Below are 17,468 nucleotides of genomic sequence, written 5' to 3'. Positions count from 1 at the left end.
ATTTCAGAAAGGCATTCTGGGGGGAAAGGAGGGCGGAGTTTGGAATTTAGGCATGCAGCTTTTTATTTTAAAAGGTATGCGCATAAATTAATGAGTACAAGCTAAGCCCTCTGAAGAGCAGGTTTAACTTTCTGCAAGTTAATCTGCGTATGTACCAGCTCAGTTACCCACAAGTTTTCAAAGTCAACTAGTGCATGTTAACTTTGCTTAGAAAATATGAGATAAAGTCTGAGCATACAAGGTACGTGCAGGCTTTACCAGAACGCGCACAGTTATAAGGATACCCTACCTGAGGGCAGTTTTTAAAGGTCCTGGGTAGCTTGCAGGACTTGCAATCTAATTTTCAAAGAGAAAGCCTTTGAAAATTTGGGGAGGGGGGGGGGCAGCAGGAGACTTATGCATATAAAGCAGGTGCAAAGCATACATGGTAAAATATGAACAGAGATTTAAAAATTAAATTGCCGCCACTGCATGCACTTTGTCTTCCTTACTCTAACCCTGCAAAGTTTTTTTCCCCACATTGTAACGTGACACATTCTGTGAAACAGCACACTAGGCCAGGCGTGGGTATGAGCTCTTGTTGTTGTGGCATGGTGTGAACACGTTACTGTGGCATAGTTGACGCAGCTTCGTAGGCGAACGTACGAGGCCTACGTTACAGCCGGTGAACATGCCCTGAAGCAGGACAGGCTGGAGCTTCACTTATACTAGCCGCCTCCCCCACAGGTTGAACCCTTGGGTTCTAACAACCAGCAGGGCTTAGGTGGGTCAGGTAAGAAAGAGTCAGAGGGCACGCCAGGGTTAGGGCAGGCAACAGACTTGAATCGAAGGCAGGCCAAGGTCAAGGCAGACTACGGTCAGACGTGGTCAAGTGCAAGCAAGAGGTCAGGTCCAGGCGGCAGGCAATCCTGGTCAGGTCCAGGTAAGAAGTCAGAATCTGGAAGTCAGGCCAAGGGTAGATGAAGACACACAGAAGACATTGGACGAGATGGACAGGATAAGGCAAGGCTGGACAAGACAAGGCACAGGAACAAAGACAATCGGGAACGCAGGAGCAACACACACTGCTATCAATAGTTGACAAGGAACTATGGTGCCAGGAGAGCTTATAAAGGCCTGAGGCCGTGACGTCATCCAAGGGCAAAGTGTGGTTGTTCCCCCCATGGGCCCCTTAAGAATCAGTGCGCGCCTAGAGCGAGGCCTGGGAGGAACAAAAGCCTGATGGGGCCTAGGTGCCGCACCGGCGTGCTGACAGCACGGCAGTAGTCTGGCGGTTGGAAGTGGCATCGGGGATAAGTGAGGCAGCTTGCTGGGCCTTTCCGTGAGCCGCGCATCATGTCAGCACTTACCTTTAGCCACTGCGGGGAGGGCCATTCTCAACCGGGGGAGTTTACCCAAGTAACTGCTCTTATGCAGGTGAATTCCTATTTGCCTTATTATTTTTTGGTACCAATACGCATTTTGATAGCAATAAGCAGACACTGGTAAATATCATTTAGTGTAGTCACCAACTGGTTTGCTGCCACGATGCGTGCATGGCGGAAGAGCACACACGACAGCAGAGGACTGACGAGAAGACCGTACCTTTTCTTTGAGCGAGCTGTGGAGCCAGTACCACCGGAAGCTGAGGCATCAGCAAATAAACTCTCGGTGCTGGTGCTCGTCCCTTCTTCTGCAACGGAAACCTCCTGAATGCTGTCGGTGTCGTCATGTTCACCTGACAAAATGTACACAAATTAAAATTAACACCAGGTGAGGGGCGTGCTGTACAACAGGGCAATTCTGAGCAGCCCGCCTTATGGCTTGGTGCATTGGTCCTTCCGTACGCACATTCTCAGAAGGAAATTACACAGCTGTGGTGGGGGAGATTCCACGTCTACTTGCGCTTGCTCTCTCTTTGACCGCGGTGGCTTTCCCAAAAAAAAAACGTGTTCTTACTAAAACATGCCAGCATATTCCAGCTGATGTTCCGTATAAGTAATAAATTATTTCACTCCCCTTTGTGCACCCCTTCGTGCAACCCTTAGTGTTAACCTTTCCCAAGTTTTTATCTCCCTTGTTAACAATTTCCATGTTTATTATTGTTCAATGTATGCATTGTTCAATGCTTGATTTCCTGCATTTTTTGTTGGAATGTAAACCGATGTGATATGTAAAATCGAACACTGGTATATAAAAGTAAATAAATAAAAATAAAATAAATGAATAATTCGCTGCCGTTATCTGCGCATGCTTTTCCTCTGTGCCTGATGGTTTTCTGAGTCTTTGTCTTGTGAAATTTTAAGAGATTTAAAAAAAACAAACCCAAAAAAAAAAAAACCGTAAGATTGTTTTATTTGATTTGGAATACCTTCCCCGGCTCCACCTGCTTCCAAACGCCTTGCTGTATGTGTTGTTTTTTGGGGGGGGTTTTGCTTTTAACTTGCACACTAATACTAGCTGGAAGACAATTGGTACTAGTCTCCCTAGGGCTGGGATATATTCCCTTGGGGGGCAAGCTGCTGGTACCACCTGCCCCGACGACTCCTAACTCTCTTCTCGTCTTGATGGTGCACACACCATCTCCAGTCCACCCTGATGCAAGCTAAAAATGAATTGCTGCTGCCCTGAAAGACTGCGGCGGGCTCTCTCCGCGGGCACGGCTGCCTGCCCTGTTTCGGCATGGTTCTAGCTCTTTGCCTTGGAGCTACTCGACCAAGGCCAGCCACACACCTCCAATTTAGATTAAATCAAAAAAATGATTCCGAAAGGAAAAGTCAAAGTGATGCTGGATAACCTTCAGGGGGTTGAGCACGGAACAACATATGGAGAATGTGCTGTCTTTGGCTGCGATGAGGAGAAGAAAAAATTGATAGTAAGTGAATTTCTGCGACACACAGACGTCCAAGGGTCAGGGCACTGAATTTTTTTTTTATTGCTCGTGTGTGGGGTTTGCATGATGAATTTGATGAGGCTAAGTTTCAAAGACCCACATAAGGCTAAAATCACTTTAGCCCGAATTTACGAAGCAGTCTTATGCATATAAATCCACTTTGAACATTCAAGGATGTGTGTGGAGCCGGCACACATGGAGAAAGTTACACCTGCTTAAGAGCAAATGTATCTTTGCACTTGTATATTTACACACCTACTTACGAAAAGCAAAAGTATACATGTACCGTGAATCAGGTCCCCACCCCGCCTCTCCTCGGAGCAATTCTGTGTTGTGTGCATAAAAAGATATTGCAAAACCGCTTTTGTGGGCACTTTTACATAACTTCCTGGGTGATTTTTAAAAGGCCATTTAAACACATAGTGGTGGGTTTTATGCACATAAATGACTTTGAAAATTTGTATAATTTATTGGCAGGATACTGATGAACAGATCTGCATGCACGGATGCTTCCTTTCTGGCAAAGCAAGACGAAATGTTTGGTGTGATGAGAATGCTAAATTTGGGGCCCTCCCACAAATTTCTAAGATTAATTTTGCTTTTCTCATTTTAATATTGTTTTGTTTTCCAGTCTCTGCATGCAATAGTTTCCTTGAGTCTTTCTCCTCCTATCCTGTTTACCCTTGGATTAGGTGTTTGATAGTAGGACTCTGCTCTCTCAACACTGTTTACTTTCTGGGTTGGGATACCCAGAAAGTGCTGCAGCCGAGAATAGCCATACAAGAAAATACCTGCCTTTCAGGAAAATCACTTGTTGTTCATTTAATTTCATTTTAAAACAAAGATCTGCAGGTAGAAGTGGGCCAAACCAAAATGTGTGACCTGTGAACCACCTGACTAGTGATCTGTGATTTTTTTTTTTTTAGCTTTCTTTTCAAATTCCGCCCATTAATTGTTATCGATACCCATGTATTTATACCAATTTACCTTGTACATTACTAGCTGCTTTAGAAAAATAAAAAGTTAATGGTATTTTTCTAAAGTAGCATGGTGTGAAATATTTTCATTGAGATGTCATGGTGAATGCTTCTTTTCCTTTTGAATGTATGGCCTATTTCTCAGACAGATGTGGGAAACGCAACCTTTTGCAACAATAGCACCCATTCTTTCCAATATTTGATATAATATGATTGCTTCTGGCCTCCAAATAGACCTTCCAAATCTATCGCGTTGGGAGCGAGTCTTCCGCTTCGGGAAGCCATCTCCCGAACAAGAGTGGGAAACTCCCACCCAACACAACAGACTTGGGAGACAGGTGGGTAGCAGCTCCCAAGGGCACCGTATCACATTGCTGAGCCGGCCTGTGAAGGCACTCTACCATTCAGACCACAGATGAGGAGTGGTGTGAGCCTGTAGCACAGCAGCCCTTTGCTCATTTTCTTCTGCACCACCACCGCGAGTAACTTCAAAACTTATAGGCTGGCCCTTCCTTCTGTTGATCCTGCGAGATTAACAGCAGGAAGTGCAGGCCTATGTGATTTGAAGTTGCTCAGGGTGCTAGTAGTGAAGAAAGCAAGCAGTGGGCAATAGGAGGAGTAGGAGCTGGGGAAGGGGAGTAATCAACAGGGGGATAGAAAAAGCTGGGGAAAAGAGAAGAGCAGGAGGTAGATGTTGGAGGAAGAGGGAGAAGGGGATGGATGCTGGTGGAAGGGTGATAAAAATGGAGGCTGGAGGAAGGGGAAAGAGCCAGAGGGGTGGATGCTGGAAAGAGACAAATGAAGGGGCAAGAATGGGAAATGAGACATATGGATGAGGGATGATGAAGAGGTAGAGGGATGGGAGATAGGATACAAAGCCATGGAAGGGTAGGAGAGAGAAAAATGAACTGAAGGGGTAGGTTGGGGGATGCAGGGGGCTGATGCTGAGGAAGAGGATACTGGGGAAGAGGAAAGGGACAAATGGGAAGAAGCAGGGGGAAGATGGGAAAGAGAGAGAAAGAAATAGAGGGAATGAGCAAAGGGTAAGAAACGAGGGATGGGAAAGGAGAAATTATAGGAAAAAAGGATTATGTGGAAGAATAAGAAGGATGTGGAGGCGTTGAGAGACAAAGGAAAAGGAATGGAAGTGTAGGAGAGGAGGGATAGGGGAGAGAGTGGAAAGATGTGAGAAAAGCTCCAACTAGGTGTCATGATAGGAAGTTCCAAAGGGGAAGACTCAGGAAATATGTCAGGAAATATGTCTTCATGGAAAGGGAGCTGGAGGCATGGAATGATCTCCCAGAAAATGTGGTAATGAAACACAGAGGATACCTAGTGACTGATACACCTGTATGGAAGTCCCTGCACGGAGCAGCAGTTACTACCCTTAACAGAAGGCATTGGGGGAACCTGCATGGAACGACAACTTGCTGAGCAGGCTGGATGGACCATTTTAGTCTTTTGTCTGCCGTTATTAACTACATTACTATGCAAGAAGAGACGGCATTGAAGAGAAGAGAGATAGAGGCTGAGGAGAGAAATGGGAAGAGAAGGCAGAGAGTACTGGGGAACGGTCCTGAAATAGAGAGAGAGAGGATCTGTGATGGAGAGGAAGCAGAGAGAAAGAGGACAGGGGATGATGGGGAGGAACAGAGGGCGAGGACTAAGGAGAGGGCGAGGACCAAGAAGGAGAGGATTCTGGATTGGGGAAGGAGGAATGAAAGATTCCACGAAGATAATGGAGGAGAAAGGGAAGGAGAATTGAAGGAGAGCATGTAGGAGGGACGAGGAAAGGAGAGCATGCAGGAAGGGAGAGGGAAGAAAAGGAAGGAAAAGTGTCAAAATATTCACTAGGAAGAGAGAGAAGTGAAACAGAAAAGAGAAAGGAAGAAGGACACCAGAACGAATGTGGAGGCAGAGCTGAAATTAAAGGAAGACAGAGAATAAGCAGAGATGCAATGATAGAAATTAATCTGCAGACTCGCAGTTTGGAAAATACCTAAGGCACTTGAATGTAATCCTCTTTGTAGTGCCAAAAAGCAGAATATAAATCAGATAAATAAAGTAAATAATAAGTAAATGGATTTCATGCCTTTGTTTTTCTACTCCTGTCTAAGGCAAGGAACCCTGAAGGCAGGGGAAACAGCTGTTCTCTAGATGTCCTTCTCATTTAACCCTGTTGTCACCGGTATTTTCTGGAAGAAGCAGGGAGAGGGGGTGGGGAGAAGGCAGGGACTGCACTGCACAGTGCTAAGCATCAGCTCCCTCTTAAAACTTGCTCCCCCTTGGCAGCTCTGAAGAAAGCACTGGCGCGGCCTGCATGGAGCAGCAATTAGAGCCCCAAACATCTGCGGCACAGCGGCCTTTGGTTTCTAAGCAAGGGCCATGGATAAAAGCCAAACTTCAATGAACACAGGGAGGCTGGAATTGTATTTTTTTTTTTAATGGGGATTCTTTCAAGACTCGGGAATAAGACATAGAAAGCGATCTGAATGTTGGCTTAAGTATTGGTCTGAGATGGTCCTGCCAGCAGGGCTGGGGGAGGCCATGGAGACTCTCAGTGTGGCAGTACTTTGTTCCTGCTTGGGACTGGTGTGGAGGGTGGAGATAGGGATTAGGGATGTTCAGAGGAGAAACTTTCATTTGGTTTTTGTTTCGCTACTGTGTTTTAGTGCGTGCCAAATTGTAAAACCAAAATGAAAAAAAAAATTGTTTTTTTCTGTTGTTTCAGATAGGAAAAACTACTTGCAACAAAACTGCAGATGCTTTCCATGGCATTTTAAATGCCTGTCCATCCTGGCAAGGAAAGGAGTTCTATGGCTGGGTAGAAGACCTAGGGAAAGGGAGTTGGTGTTGGGTTGTGGGTAGAAATTTGTATTCATGTCTACCCAATATGGATGAATCTCAACTAGGTAGACTAGATGGACCATTTTGGCCTTTATCTGTGGTGATTTAAATTATATCTGGCTAAGTTACTTAAATGGCCAGCTTTGAATATTGACCCCTAGATATGGTGTATGTGAACTACTATAGCCACTAGAAGGAAACATGATAGGGTTTGATAGTGTATTGATTATCATAGGGGACTTTCCAGTAGATGGAGGCTCAGGGTAAGTTCAAGAGGTGTGAGCTACAGGAGTGATGGTTAGGAGTTTCCTTTCCCCAAAGGGGCTGGGCTGGAAGAATGTAATAAAAATGTTGCCCATGAGGGAAACAGCTCAGGAGAAGGGCCATGGTTCCCTCGAGCCGAGAGACCTGAAGTGCTTTAGCACCTGGGGTACTGAGGGGAGGATGAAGAAACACAAGATTGTTTTCATAAAGTGGGTCTGGAGGAGGAAGACAGAACTGGACGTGAGTAGTTTGAGAAGCATCTGTAGTGGGTGAACTGTTTAAGAGTTCTGCTGAATTTTCTGGGCTGTACTGTTAATCAAGAGGTCCATATTCAGATAACTCAGTCATTATTCAGCTAAATTAATATGAGAGAGAGAGAGAGAGAGAGAGAGAGAGAGAGAGAGAGAGAGAGAGAGAGAGAGAGAGAGAGAGAGAGAGAGAGAGAGAGAGAGAGACTTACTATAGTGCCTATGCCCTAGACAGGTATTTTAATCCCTATGGGAGGGCCACCTACTAACTCGGGGTGGGGATTAGGTATCAGCGTCGGGGGTTGGGGGCCACTTTCGCATTCCACATGAGACCTACGGAAAGAACAGTGGTCTCTAGTGAAGATTTGCTGGCCGTCGGAGTGAGGAAACTCACTCCAAGAGGAGATTTGGGCAACGTTCTCTCCACCTAGCTTGCTGGACACTCTACCTGGGCAAGAACAAGCTAGGTGGAGAGAACGTTGCCCAAATCTCCTCTTGGAGTGAGTTTCCTCACTCCGATGGCCAGCAAATCTTCACTAGAGACCACTGTTCTTTCCGTAGGTCTCATGTGGAATGCGAAAGTGGCCTATTTTAATCCCTATGGGAGGTGGCCCTCCCATAGGGATTAAAATACCTGTCTAGGGCATAGGCACTATAGTAAGGTGCTCTCTCTCTCTCTCTCGCTCTCGGATGGCGATAATCCTTTTCTGGCCCGCCGCGCTAACACTGCGGCTGTTTCGCCGCACATGATAAACAGGTTCCCGCTTTACATATGCTCCGCCCCAACTCCGCCCCCTGAATACCAAATTACTGATTTGCGAATTTATCGCACGCGGTAAAGTGCTTGGAAAATGAGGCCCTAAGTCTGGTTGTGCTATAGAGCTGTCCTAAAGTTAGCCAGTTACAGTTATCCAGCTAATTTGAAGAAGTCTGGCAGTATCTCCAAAGTTAGCCAGATAAGTTTATCCTGCTAACTTTGCTAGCTGGACAGTAACTGAATATAGATCTCCTGCTAGCTTTTTGTTTGGACTCTGATTTATGTAATCTTTTGCAATAAATTCTTTCTTCTGCTTTGGAACAACACTGGGGGGGGCCCAATGCAATAAGCTGCGCATAAAAACGTGCATCGAAACTGGGCACCCGTTTTTTTTATTGCGCGCACAGCTAAGTCTCCTGGGTGCCAGATACAGCATGGAAATGAGGAGCTGTGCTAAAAAAGGACGCGCTAGGAATCAATTGTGCGTCCCTTGCACGCCCTTGGCATCGGGCGCCCAGGAAACATGGCTATGCGCACAGCCATGGGTTAGGAAAACGGACGCTCGATTTACTAGCATCCATTTTCTAAATCTGCACACAGCCATGGGTTAGGAAAATGGACGCTGTTAAATTAAGCGTCCATTTCCCTAAGCTGGCAGCTGTCAAGACTTTTTTCTTTTCATGTTACCGCTTTCGTGGTTCCTCCTACTTAGTATCGCAACGATATTAAAAGTAGGAAGAACCACAGAAAGCAGGATCTTTTGTGAGCCCTTGACGCCCGGCAAGACTCAATGCCAGCCCCGGGGCTAGAATTAAATTTTCCGTATTAAAAAGAATGTGACGGGCATATGGCAATTTTTTGCATTGGGCTATTAGCTAATAGCCTCACCTACATAGCATTTACATGTGATGAGCGCTATTAGTTACGCATGAGTTTGGACACGTGTTTTGGATGCGCTAATACCCGTATTACATCAGGTGCTATCCTAGCACGTTCAAAACGTGTGTCCAATCACTGGTTAAGCTGTGCGCTAGCCTGAGCGCACGATATTGCATTGGCCCCTGGGTGTGGACCTGTTCAGAGTAAGGTTCCCTTTGGGCCTCCCAGGTTTTACTGGTCCGCACTAAACTGAATGCTGATTTTGATCTGTTCCAGGGCTGCAGTAGGGTCTTTCACCATACCTTGTAGCCACTGAAGGTGATCCACGAAAAAGGGGATGTTACATATATTTTATGCATACATACATCCAAAAAGGAAAAAGACACCTCTCTGTCTCTTGTCAACACACTCACAATATAGGCTATAGCAGATATTATCAGTTTATGCATATATATACCGCATCAGCAAGCCTGACGAAGTGCCAACCCACAGTTTTTTGAGGCCGTCCGGTCTTTTAATCATCTGTGGTTAGAGTAAACTTGCATTAAGCCCATCACGGTGCAGTAATATAGTCAATCGCGGTGTAGTTGAAAATTGTCAATTTTTCAAATTTTTCAAATTTTTTAAACATTTTTCAATTGTTAATTTTTTAATTTTTTAACCTCTCTGCGAATCCACTGTATTCAACTCGAAAAATATGGCATCAGCTCATGTTTTTATCTCTGTGACATATATATTATGTACATAATTCTGTATCCAGTATTCAACCTGACTAGCTAGGCGCCCATGTAGAGAGCTGGTTTGGTATTCAGATGTGGTTTTAGATGTTTAATACCAAATTAGAACCACATTTTCTTTCCTTATGCAAAATCTTAATATTACACTTCCATGCACAACTGCATACCTTTGAACTTGTGCCCCAATAAGCACTCAAACTCTTTGTTACTCTGATCCAAATAAAGCCTTTGATCACCATTTACTCCTGATATTCTACAATATGAGTATGCTGTGTTCACATGAACTTTAATTAACTTCTTTGACAGCACCTAACTCAGAAAGTAATTCCCCTTCGTGTTTAGCTGTGACTGTCAAGGTGTACCAGTTGTTAAAGTAATAACGGGAATGGTCAGGTCTCACGCTTCCAGTGCAGGAAGAAAAAAAAAAATCTCACGCCCTTGCTCTGTTCTAAGTATTATGATATTTATTTACTAGGCCTTACCCAGTGCACCTTTGTTTGCTATAACTAACCCCTTGTCAGCCTTCTTCTTCTTCTTAAGGTGTAGTCCGCCAAAGATTCCCTTTCTGAAAAATATAAGTGAATAACATTAGTGGCGTAGAGTTAAACAGACTGTGCGCTGCATAATTTTGCAAAAGTTATGACTTGCTTAGCTGATGAAACTGGGGATTTCGTTTGGCAACCTGTTTTCCATGAGTGCTAATTGTAAATAGCAGGAGCATTTCCAGTTGTACTCTGTTCCCTCAATAACATTAAGCCTGACTTACTTTCACAGTATTACTGGTGAAGACGGCAGAAGAGTTTATTTTTGTGCTGCAAAGAAGATCCCTTGTTTTAAAGAAAGGAAACAGAAAACACTAGGACAGGAAGTACCGGTTCTCCCGCATGACAATGCCTGTGATTCTGTTGTCTGTGATGATATCTAATGACTGCCTGCTATGCTGAGATGGCAATGGGAACTTCGAAGCAGTATGCTTCAAAATATTCAAACCATAATCCTTCAGGGTAAATTTGTGGCAGCATAACTGTTTTTTTTCTTTTGGTTATCTACAGACTTTATTGTGCTGAAGATGAAACCTCAATAGCATGCACCTATTGCTGTTAGCAGCATTACATGTTACCTCACTGACATATCACGCCATTGACTTAAAAATACAGGAACAGATATTTTCATGTCAAGTGTATTTTGCCAAAATAATCCTGAACTTTCACAGCTGTCAGCTAGTACATTGTGTGACCCTCAGTAACACCAGCCCTCTGTAACATAGCCTAAGATTTTCATCTTTTGTGAATTCAGAAAACTAGTTCTCAACTCCTGCAAAGTCCATCCTCCTTCACCAAAAGACCTTATCACTCCAATCCTCAAGAAACTCACCTGGTTCCCTGACTCATTCAAGTACAAAACTGCTCTTCGTGTTTCTTCTATGAACTACCTCATCACCCTCCCAAGTCCTTTCACTCTTCGAATTCATGTCTTATCTTCACATTGGTTTCTTAGTTGAAAATCTAGCCCCAGGTGATGGCAGTTCTTTCTTACTGCTGTGACTTCTGTTTAGAATGTCCAACCAGTGACCTTTTGACTCTCTAACTCATGAAGGCTGATGTACTAATGTGCATCCAAATGCGCGTTAAAATTGCCGATAGCATACTCTATCACATTAAAGCATTCTATTGGTGTCTTTAGAATGCCAAATTTAGCATTTGCAAATTGGGCCGCACTTTCAATGCAAAATAGGTAATCAGCTACATAATATTATTCAAGCAGCTCATTACCTATGTTCGCAGAGGTAAATATCACAAACTTGCACAAAAAACGTGTTTTTGCATGAAACGTAACTACATGTTAGGGAGCTGTAATTAAGGTTTATTTGTTTTAAAGTCTGTGATTTTGCACAAACTTTAACACAAAAATCTCCCTGTGAATCCCATGCATATACTATGGAACTGGTCAGTTGCCAGGAGAAAAATATCTTGCATTTTCAGGCCATTCATATGGTGCTATCTGCTGGCTAGTATATTGGTCCTTGCACCTTTTCAAACACAGTCTGAAGACTCCCTCCATCACCCTTACCTATTACTGCTAATTTCAAGTTGAATTATTTTACATGTATTTAATTTTCTATTTACATGTATTTTATTTTTTATAGCTCACTCTTCCATTTATTCGAAGCGGAAAACAGCATATTCATCATGTAATGATGCAGAAAAATTAGCTGTTTGTAGCTCAACTCCATTCTTGTAGTTTTTCTGGCTTGAATTCAACTGCTGAGGGATATTTTTTATTAATTGCTTTTGTTCTTTTTATTTTTTTTTAAAAGAGGTATTTGCATTGTGTTTTTGTTTGTTGGGTATTATTACTGCTTAGGTTTAAAAAGAAAGTAGAGCTCATCACCAGACACATCATGAAGGGCTCAGAATAGGAGTTTTGATCTCCCAATAACTAAAATAATTATCCTATAGTCAATTTTATTACATAGGTTATGCATTTATTGTATAATTTTACTTGGAATAGTGTAAAGGATCTCATTTGAGGGCTTGATTGACAGGGATGATTTTTTTGATGTTAACAGGGTAAATATATAATTGAAATTATAAATCATTTCTGTATACTATATTCAGGTAAATACTGCTTGATGTATTAATTATAAAACTTAATAAATATTAAAAAAAAAAAAAAAGAAAGTAGAAGGAAGGACTCCCTCCCCCCCATTCCATCTCTACCACACCTCTATCTTCATTCTGTTATAGACTAACTTACTCATTGGGAGATGGAATACATGACATAACTTGATATTGGTTGGTAAAGAAAGACAAGGAAATAATTTAGATACATTTAGTCATTTATGAAATCATAAGAACATACTATACTGGGTCAGACCAAGGGTCCATCAAGCCCAGTATCCTGTTTCCAACAGAGGCCAATCCAGGCCATAAGAACCTGGCAAGTACTCAAACATTAAATAAATCTCAAGCTACTATTACTTATTAATTAATAGCAGTTTATGGATTTTTCCTCTAGGAACTTATCCAAACCTTTTTTAAAATCCAGTTATACTAACTACTGGCATTGAATTCGAGTTGTGAAAAATAATTTTCTTCAATTTGTTTTAAATGAGATACTTGCTAACTTCATGGAGTGCCCCCTAGTCCTTCTATTATCTAAGAACATAAATAACTGATTTACATTTACCTGTTCAAGTCCTTTCATGATTTTGTAGACCTCTATCACATCTCTCCTCAGTCGTCTCTTCTCCAAACTGAACAGCCCTAACTTCCTTAGCCTTTCCCATTTAAGTAAAGTTCAGGGGAGCTTAATTAGTAATACCTAGAGTCCTTCATTTTCAGCTTTTAATTTATTTTGCCTGGGAATTTCAATCATAGAATAAAAAGGTTAGTGGAAAAATGAAGATGATATAACACTCGGGAGAAAAATCAGCGCAAAAGTCATTTTTTCCACTGACTTCTCTTTTTCACTCTAACATAGAAATTCCCAGACAAAATAAAATAAAAACAAAAAATGAAAGTCCCTATAAATACTTCAAGTAATTCATTTTTAGTCTGATCTTCAGTAGTTAAGGCAATAGGATTCTTTATAGAAGACACATTTAATAGAAACAAAAAAGGAGTTTGGAAAATTGTGTATAACTGTACCTATTAGTGTCCGTAGACAAATAAGTACAAAATTAACCCTAACCAAGATTATAAGAAATAGTAGGTCTATTAGAGATTATAGGTAAACAGATTAAAATCATAGATTAGGATACATGACTAGTCAGCACTTGGAGAAAAGGACGGCTTGGTACCAGAAAGGGGAAGGAAAGCAATTAGTTTAGGTCATTTTGGGAGTAGCTTAAGTAAGCAAAAAAGGGGACTACAACTAAAACCTAGATAAGGAGCTAAAGCCTGCATGTAAAATGTTTCAATGACAAGCCCTTGTAAAAATCCAGGTCCTCACAATCTTCCTGAATACTTTTGTAACAGCCCTCATAAATTAGATGGCAAATACACATATAAGTTACACCAGTTTTAAAGGGAGTGCATGCACATATGCATGTGAACAATTACACCTGCTAAACTGTGTGCTGAAATTTTCTCAGGTAAATTTTACATACATTCTTTTGAAAAAGCAATACACATGTAGTCAACACTATGAGATCCTACTAAGAGGAATATTCCATTATAGTAGGGGGGTATAAAAGCAGATTCCCACATGAGTTTTAGCTCTCCCATGTGGGAGTCTGAAATGGTGGTGTCCCTAACCTATAAAACCCAGTGCCACCATTTTAGGGTGTGGACTTTTTAGTTATTTATTTATTACAAAAATGTATATGCCACCTATACCAAGTTCTAGGCAACTTACAATATGTACATACATAAAATATAAAAATGAGAACAGAATAACCAAATATTAACTAAACATAAAAAACCCAACATGAACAATTTGTACCTGAATTTATATTCGCAACACTCAATTGCCTGATGGAAAAGGTGTATCTTTAGCAACTTTTTAAAACATTTTATGCATTCAGTGGTCCTCAAAGCCATTAGCAATGAGTTCCAGAGAACTGGGTCAGTAACAAAAAAGAGTCTCTCACGAAACTCAACTAAGCAAATCTGCTGCATTGAGGGCACATCTAATAGCCCTCTCTGAGATGATCACAATGCATGGCCAGGATAATAGATATGAAGCAGCTGGTTGATTCATGGGATCAAGTCCCTCTTAAGCATTTCTTGAATTAGCAGTACAGACTTGTATTGAATTATCCGCTTGACTGGAAACCAATGGAGTTCTTTCAGAATGGGAGATATGTTTTCCTGTTTAGTTACGGCAGATATCATTCTAGTGACGGAGTTCAAAAGAACTTGCAGGACACGCAATAAATATTTGGGAAGACTAATCAGAAGAAAATTGCAATAATCTATAACTGGTAACACTAAGGACTGTACAACTGAATGGAAGGCTCAAGAGGACAGCAGAGATTTGACTGCCTACTTAATTTGGCTAAGCGTGTTAAGATTTGAATCAAGGAATACTCCTAAACTCTTAGGAGCAGATTTTAAAATGTACGCCCGATTTTATAACAAGCGCGTGCAGCCGCGCGCATGTTATAAAATCAGGGGTCGGCGTGCGCGCAAGGGGGTGCACACTAGTGCACCTTCCGCGCAGCGAGCCCTCGGGGAGACCAGCTGGCTTTCCCCATTTCCTCTGAGGCCGCTCTGAAATCGGAGCGGCCTCAGAGGGATCTTTCCTTCCCCCCCCACCTTCCCTTCCCTTCCCCTACCAGCAGTTGGCAGCAGTTCCCTTCCCCTACCAGCAGTTGGCAGCAGTTCCCTTCCCCTACCAGCAGTTGGCAGGCATGTGCAAGTTATGCCTGCCAAAGGCAGGCATAACTTGCACATGCCTGCCAACTGCTGGCACGATCCCCCAGCCCAGCGGCCTTGCAGAGGCCTCTGGCCATGCCCCCGCCTGCCCCCGGACCATCCATTTTTTCAAGCCCCGGGACTTACATGCATCCCGTTGCTTTACTTGTGCCGCCGGGCCTTTTGAAAATAGGCCCGTGTGCTTATGGCTTTTAAAATCTGCCCCTTAATTTCTGGTACAATTGAATCTCTTGATTTTGGAATGAAAATGAATTAGGGATCTGCAATCAGTCAGATTCTGCAGGACCATAATTTCAGTTTTGTTTAAGTTGAGAGATAGTTATTCCTTGTAGGGGAAGTATGTCCCTTAGGGCCTCATTTTCCAAGCCGCTCAAACGTGATAAGGGACCTTTTGCACGCGAAAAGTCCCTTATCGCTTGCAATACCAGGATGGGGGCGGAGTCGGGGCGGAGTCGGCCCCGGAAGAGGAGGAGTTGGGGTGTCACCAGGGCCGACTCTGCGCTGACACTGCGGACAGCAAAAAGGTAAGGCCCTTTTCGCATCCGCTTTCGCTCCCAATAGCTTCACCTCCTATGGTGGTGCTATTGGGTGCGAAACCAGTATCTAGATACCAAGGGAGTAAAAAAGAGGAATAAAGTCTGAGACAACTGGACTAAAGATATGACACTTGGGACTGTGAATTAATACATCTAAATTGGATTGTCATCTCAGCCACCAGCTATTGGGAGGAAGCTTAAAAACTACCCCATTGATTGGAAAGGAACAGGAAAAAAAGAACTAATTGACTTTAACCACAGAACAAATTAATTATAAGTATAAGTTCACAAATGTATTAAAGATCAATGGTCTGAAAAGACTGTAAAGCACAAGACGTTGTAATTGAATATTCTCATCAATTTTCCATCATTAATCAGTAAAAGTTAAGTTGGAAATCAGATCAGCTTTTTGTTGATTATTGTTGCTTTATAAAAGAATCTTTAATGTTGAATTAACTATGGAACAATGCTCAGGGCCCAGGAGATAATCTCCATCCCCAACGAGAAATCTTGGACATCAGGTTTGGTTTAACATCACTGGAAGACTTTAACAGCTTAAGTCGTATTTGAGGTGTTGTCTTTGGGGTCCTGAGATGGGACGTTAGCCCAGAGTTTACACACATAACACACAAAGGTGGAACCCCCCTTTCCAAGCCCACCCCTGGGAATGCCTCTGCTCAATCTGAGCAAACTTATGCTCAGATTTTTTCAAGTACAAATCAAAAAACACTCTCAGACAAAGTCTCACTGATAACCGGTGTCCCACAGGGGTCAGCCCTGTTGGCAACTCTCTTTAACATTTATCTCCTCCCGATATGTCACCTACTAGCGGGACTTGGAATAATACATTACATATACGCAGATGATATACAGCTACTGCTACCCATTGTAAACACCATTGAAGAAACAATGAAACTTGCCAATATGTATCTTGAAATAATCAAGCAGCTCTTAAATCAGATGGAACTAGTAATAAACATCGACAAAACAGAATTCTGACACCTTGAACGTAAAAACATACACCACATACAACCAACACCCACATTCAAAAATACTCAAGCTGCTATGCTAGCAACCAAAGTAAGGAATCTAGGAGTAATAATTGATCCTGAGTTAAACATGAAACAACACATCTCATTGAAAACAAAAGAAGGATATGCAAAACTAATGATCTTGAGTAGACTAAAACCTCTATTAACACTAAACAATTTCCGCACAGTCCTACAGGCATTGATATTCGCAAGCACTGATTACTGTAACTCCCTACTATTAGGACTACCACAATCCACAATGCGGCCACTGCAAATATTACAAAACTCAGCTGCTAGAATTTTGACTGGCAAAAAAAAGAATGAACACATTACAGGAACACTAGCCGACTTACACTGGCTCCCAATTGAACAAAGAATACAATATAAGGCTTTATGTATAATTCATAAACTAATCCACGATGAAAAAGCTGACTGGCTTAATACTGCACTACGAGTACATGTCCCACAAAGAAACCTGAGATCTGCTAATAAGGCTCTACTAACTGTCCCCTCTGTTAAAACAGCCCGCCTCACACAAGTAAGGGAAAGAGCACTGTCACTGGCTGGCCCCGTGCTATGGAACACCATGCCACTCGAATTAAGGCTGCAGAGAAACTTAAAAATTTTCAAAACAAATCTGAAAACCTGGCTTTTTAAACAAGCTTTTTATAAAGATAAAGAGAAGGAGAAAAACAGTTGATTGATAAGGACGCACCAAACTTGAAGTTGTTAATTGTAACATACAAAAGCATAGTAACATACAAAAGCATTAGTAATATTAAACACAAGCTGCTTAATATGTTCCTAATATACAAGCTTAAATTACACACATAGTTATTATATTTATATATATTAAATTGTTACCGTACTGTGATGGCACTGTGATGGCACATGATTTATATATATTAAATTGTTACCGTACTGTGATGGCACATGATT

The 17,468-nt window shown here is 42.2% G+C and overlaps 1 protein-coding gene across 1 annotated transcript in view; it reads right to left on the bottom strand.

The window, feature by feature from the left end:
- Nucleotides 1-17,468, bottom strand: part of FER1L6 (fer-1 like family member 6) — a 277,132-nt gene that overhangs the window by 230,403 nt on the left and 29,261 nt on the right. Inside the window, exons 2-3 of the mRNA XM_029591997.1 lie at nucleotides 10,064-10,146; nucleotides 1,585-1,717 (exon numbers count right to left, since the gene is read on the bottom strand). Of these exons, the coding sequence (XP_029447857.1) occupies nucleotides 1,585-1,717; nucleotides 10,064-10,146 (216 nt within the window). The remainder of the gene's footprint in view (nucleotides 1-1,584; nucleotides 1,718-10,063; nucleotides 10,147-17,468) is intronic.

Source organism: Rhinatrema bivittatum, chromosome 2 (assembly GCF_901001135.1).
Source record: "Rhinatrema bivittatum chromosome 2, aRhiBiv1.1, whole genome shotgun sequence".
Taxonomy (NCBI): Eukaryota; Metazoa; Chordata; class Amphibia; order Gymnophiona; family Rhinatrematidae; genus Rhinatrema; species Rhinatrema bivittatum.
This window is presented reverse-complemented; position numbering and strand designations above follow the sequence as displayed.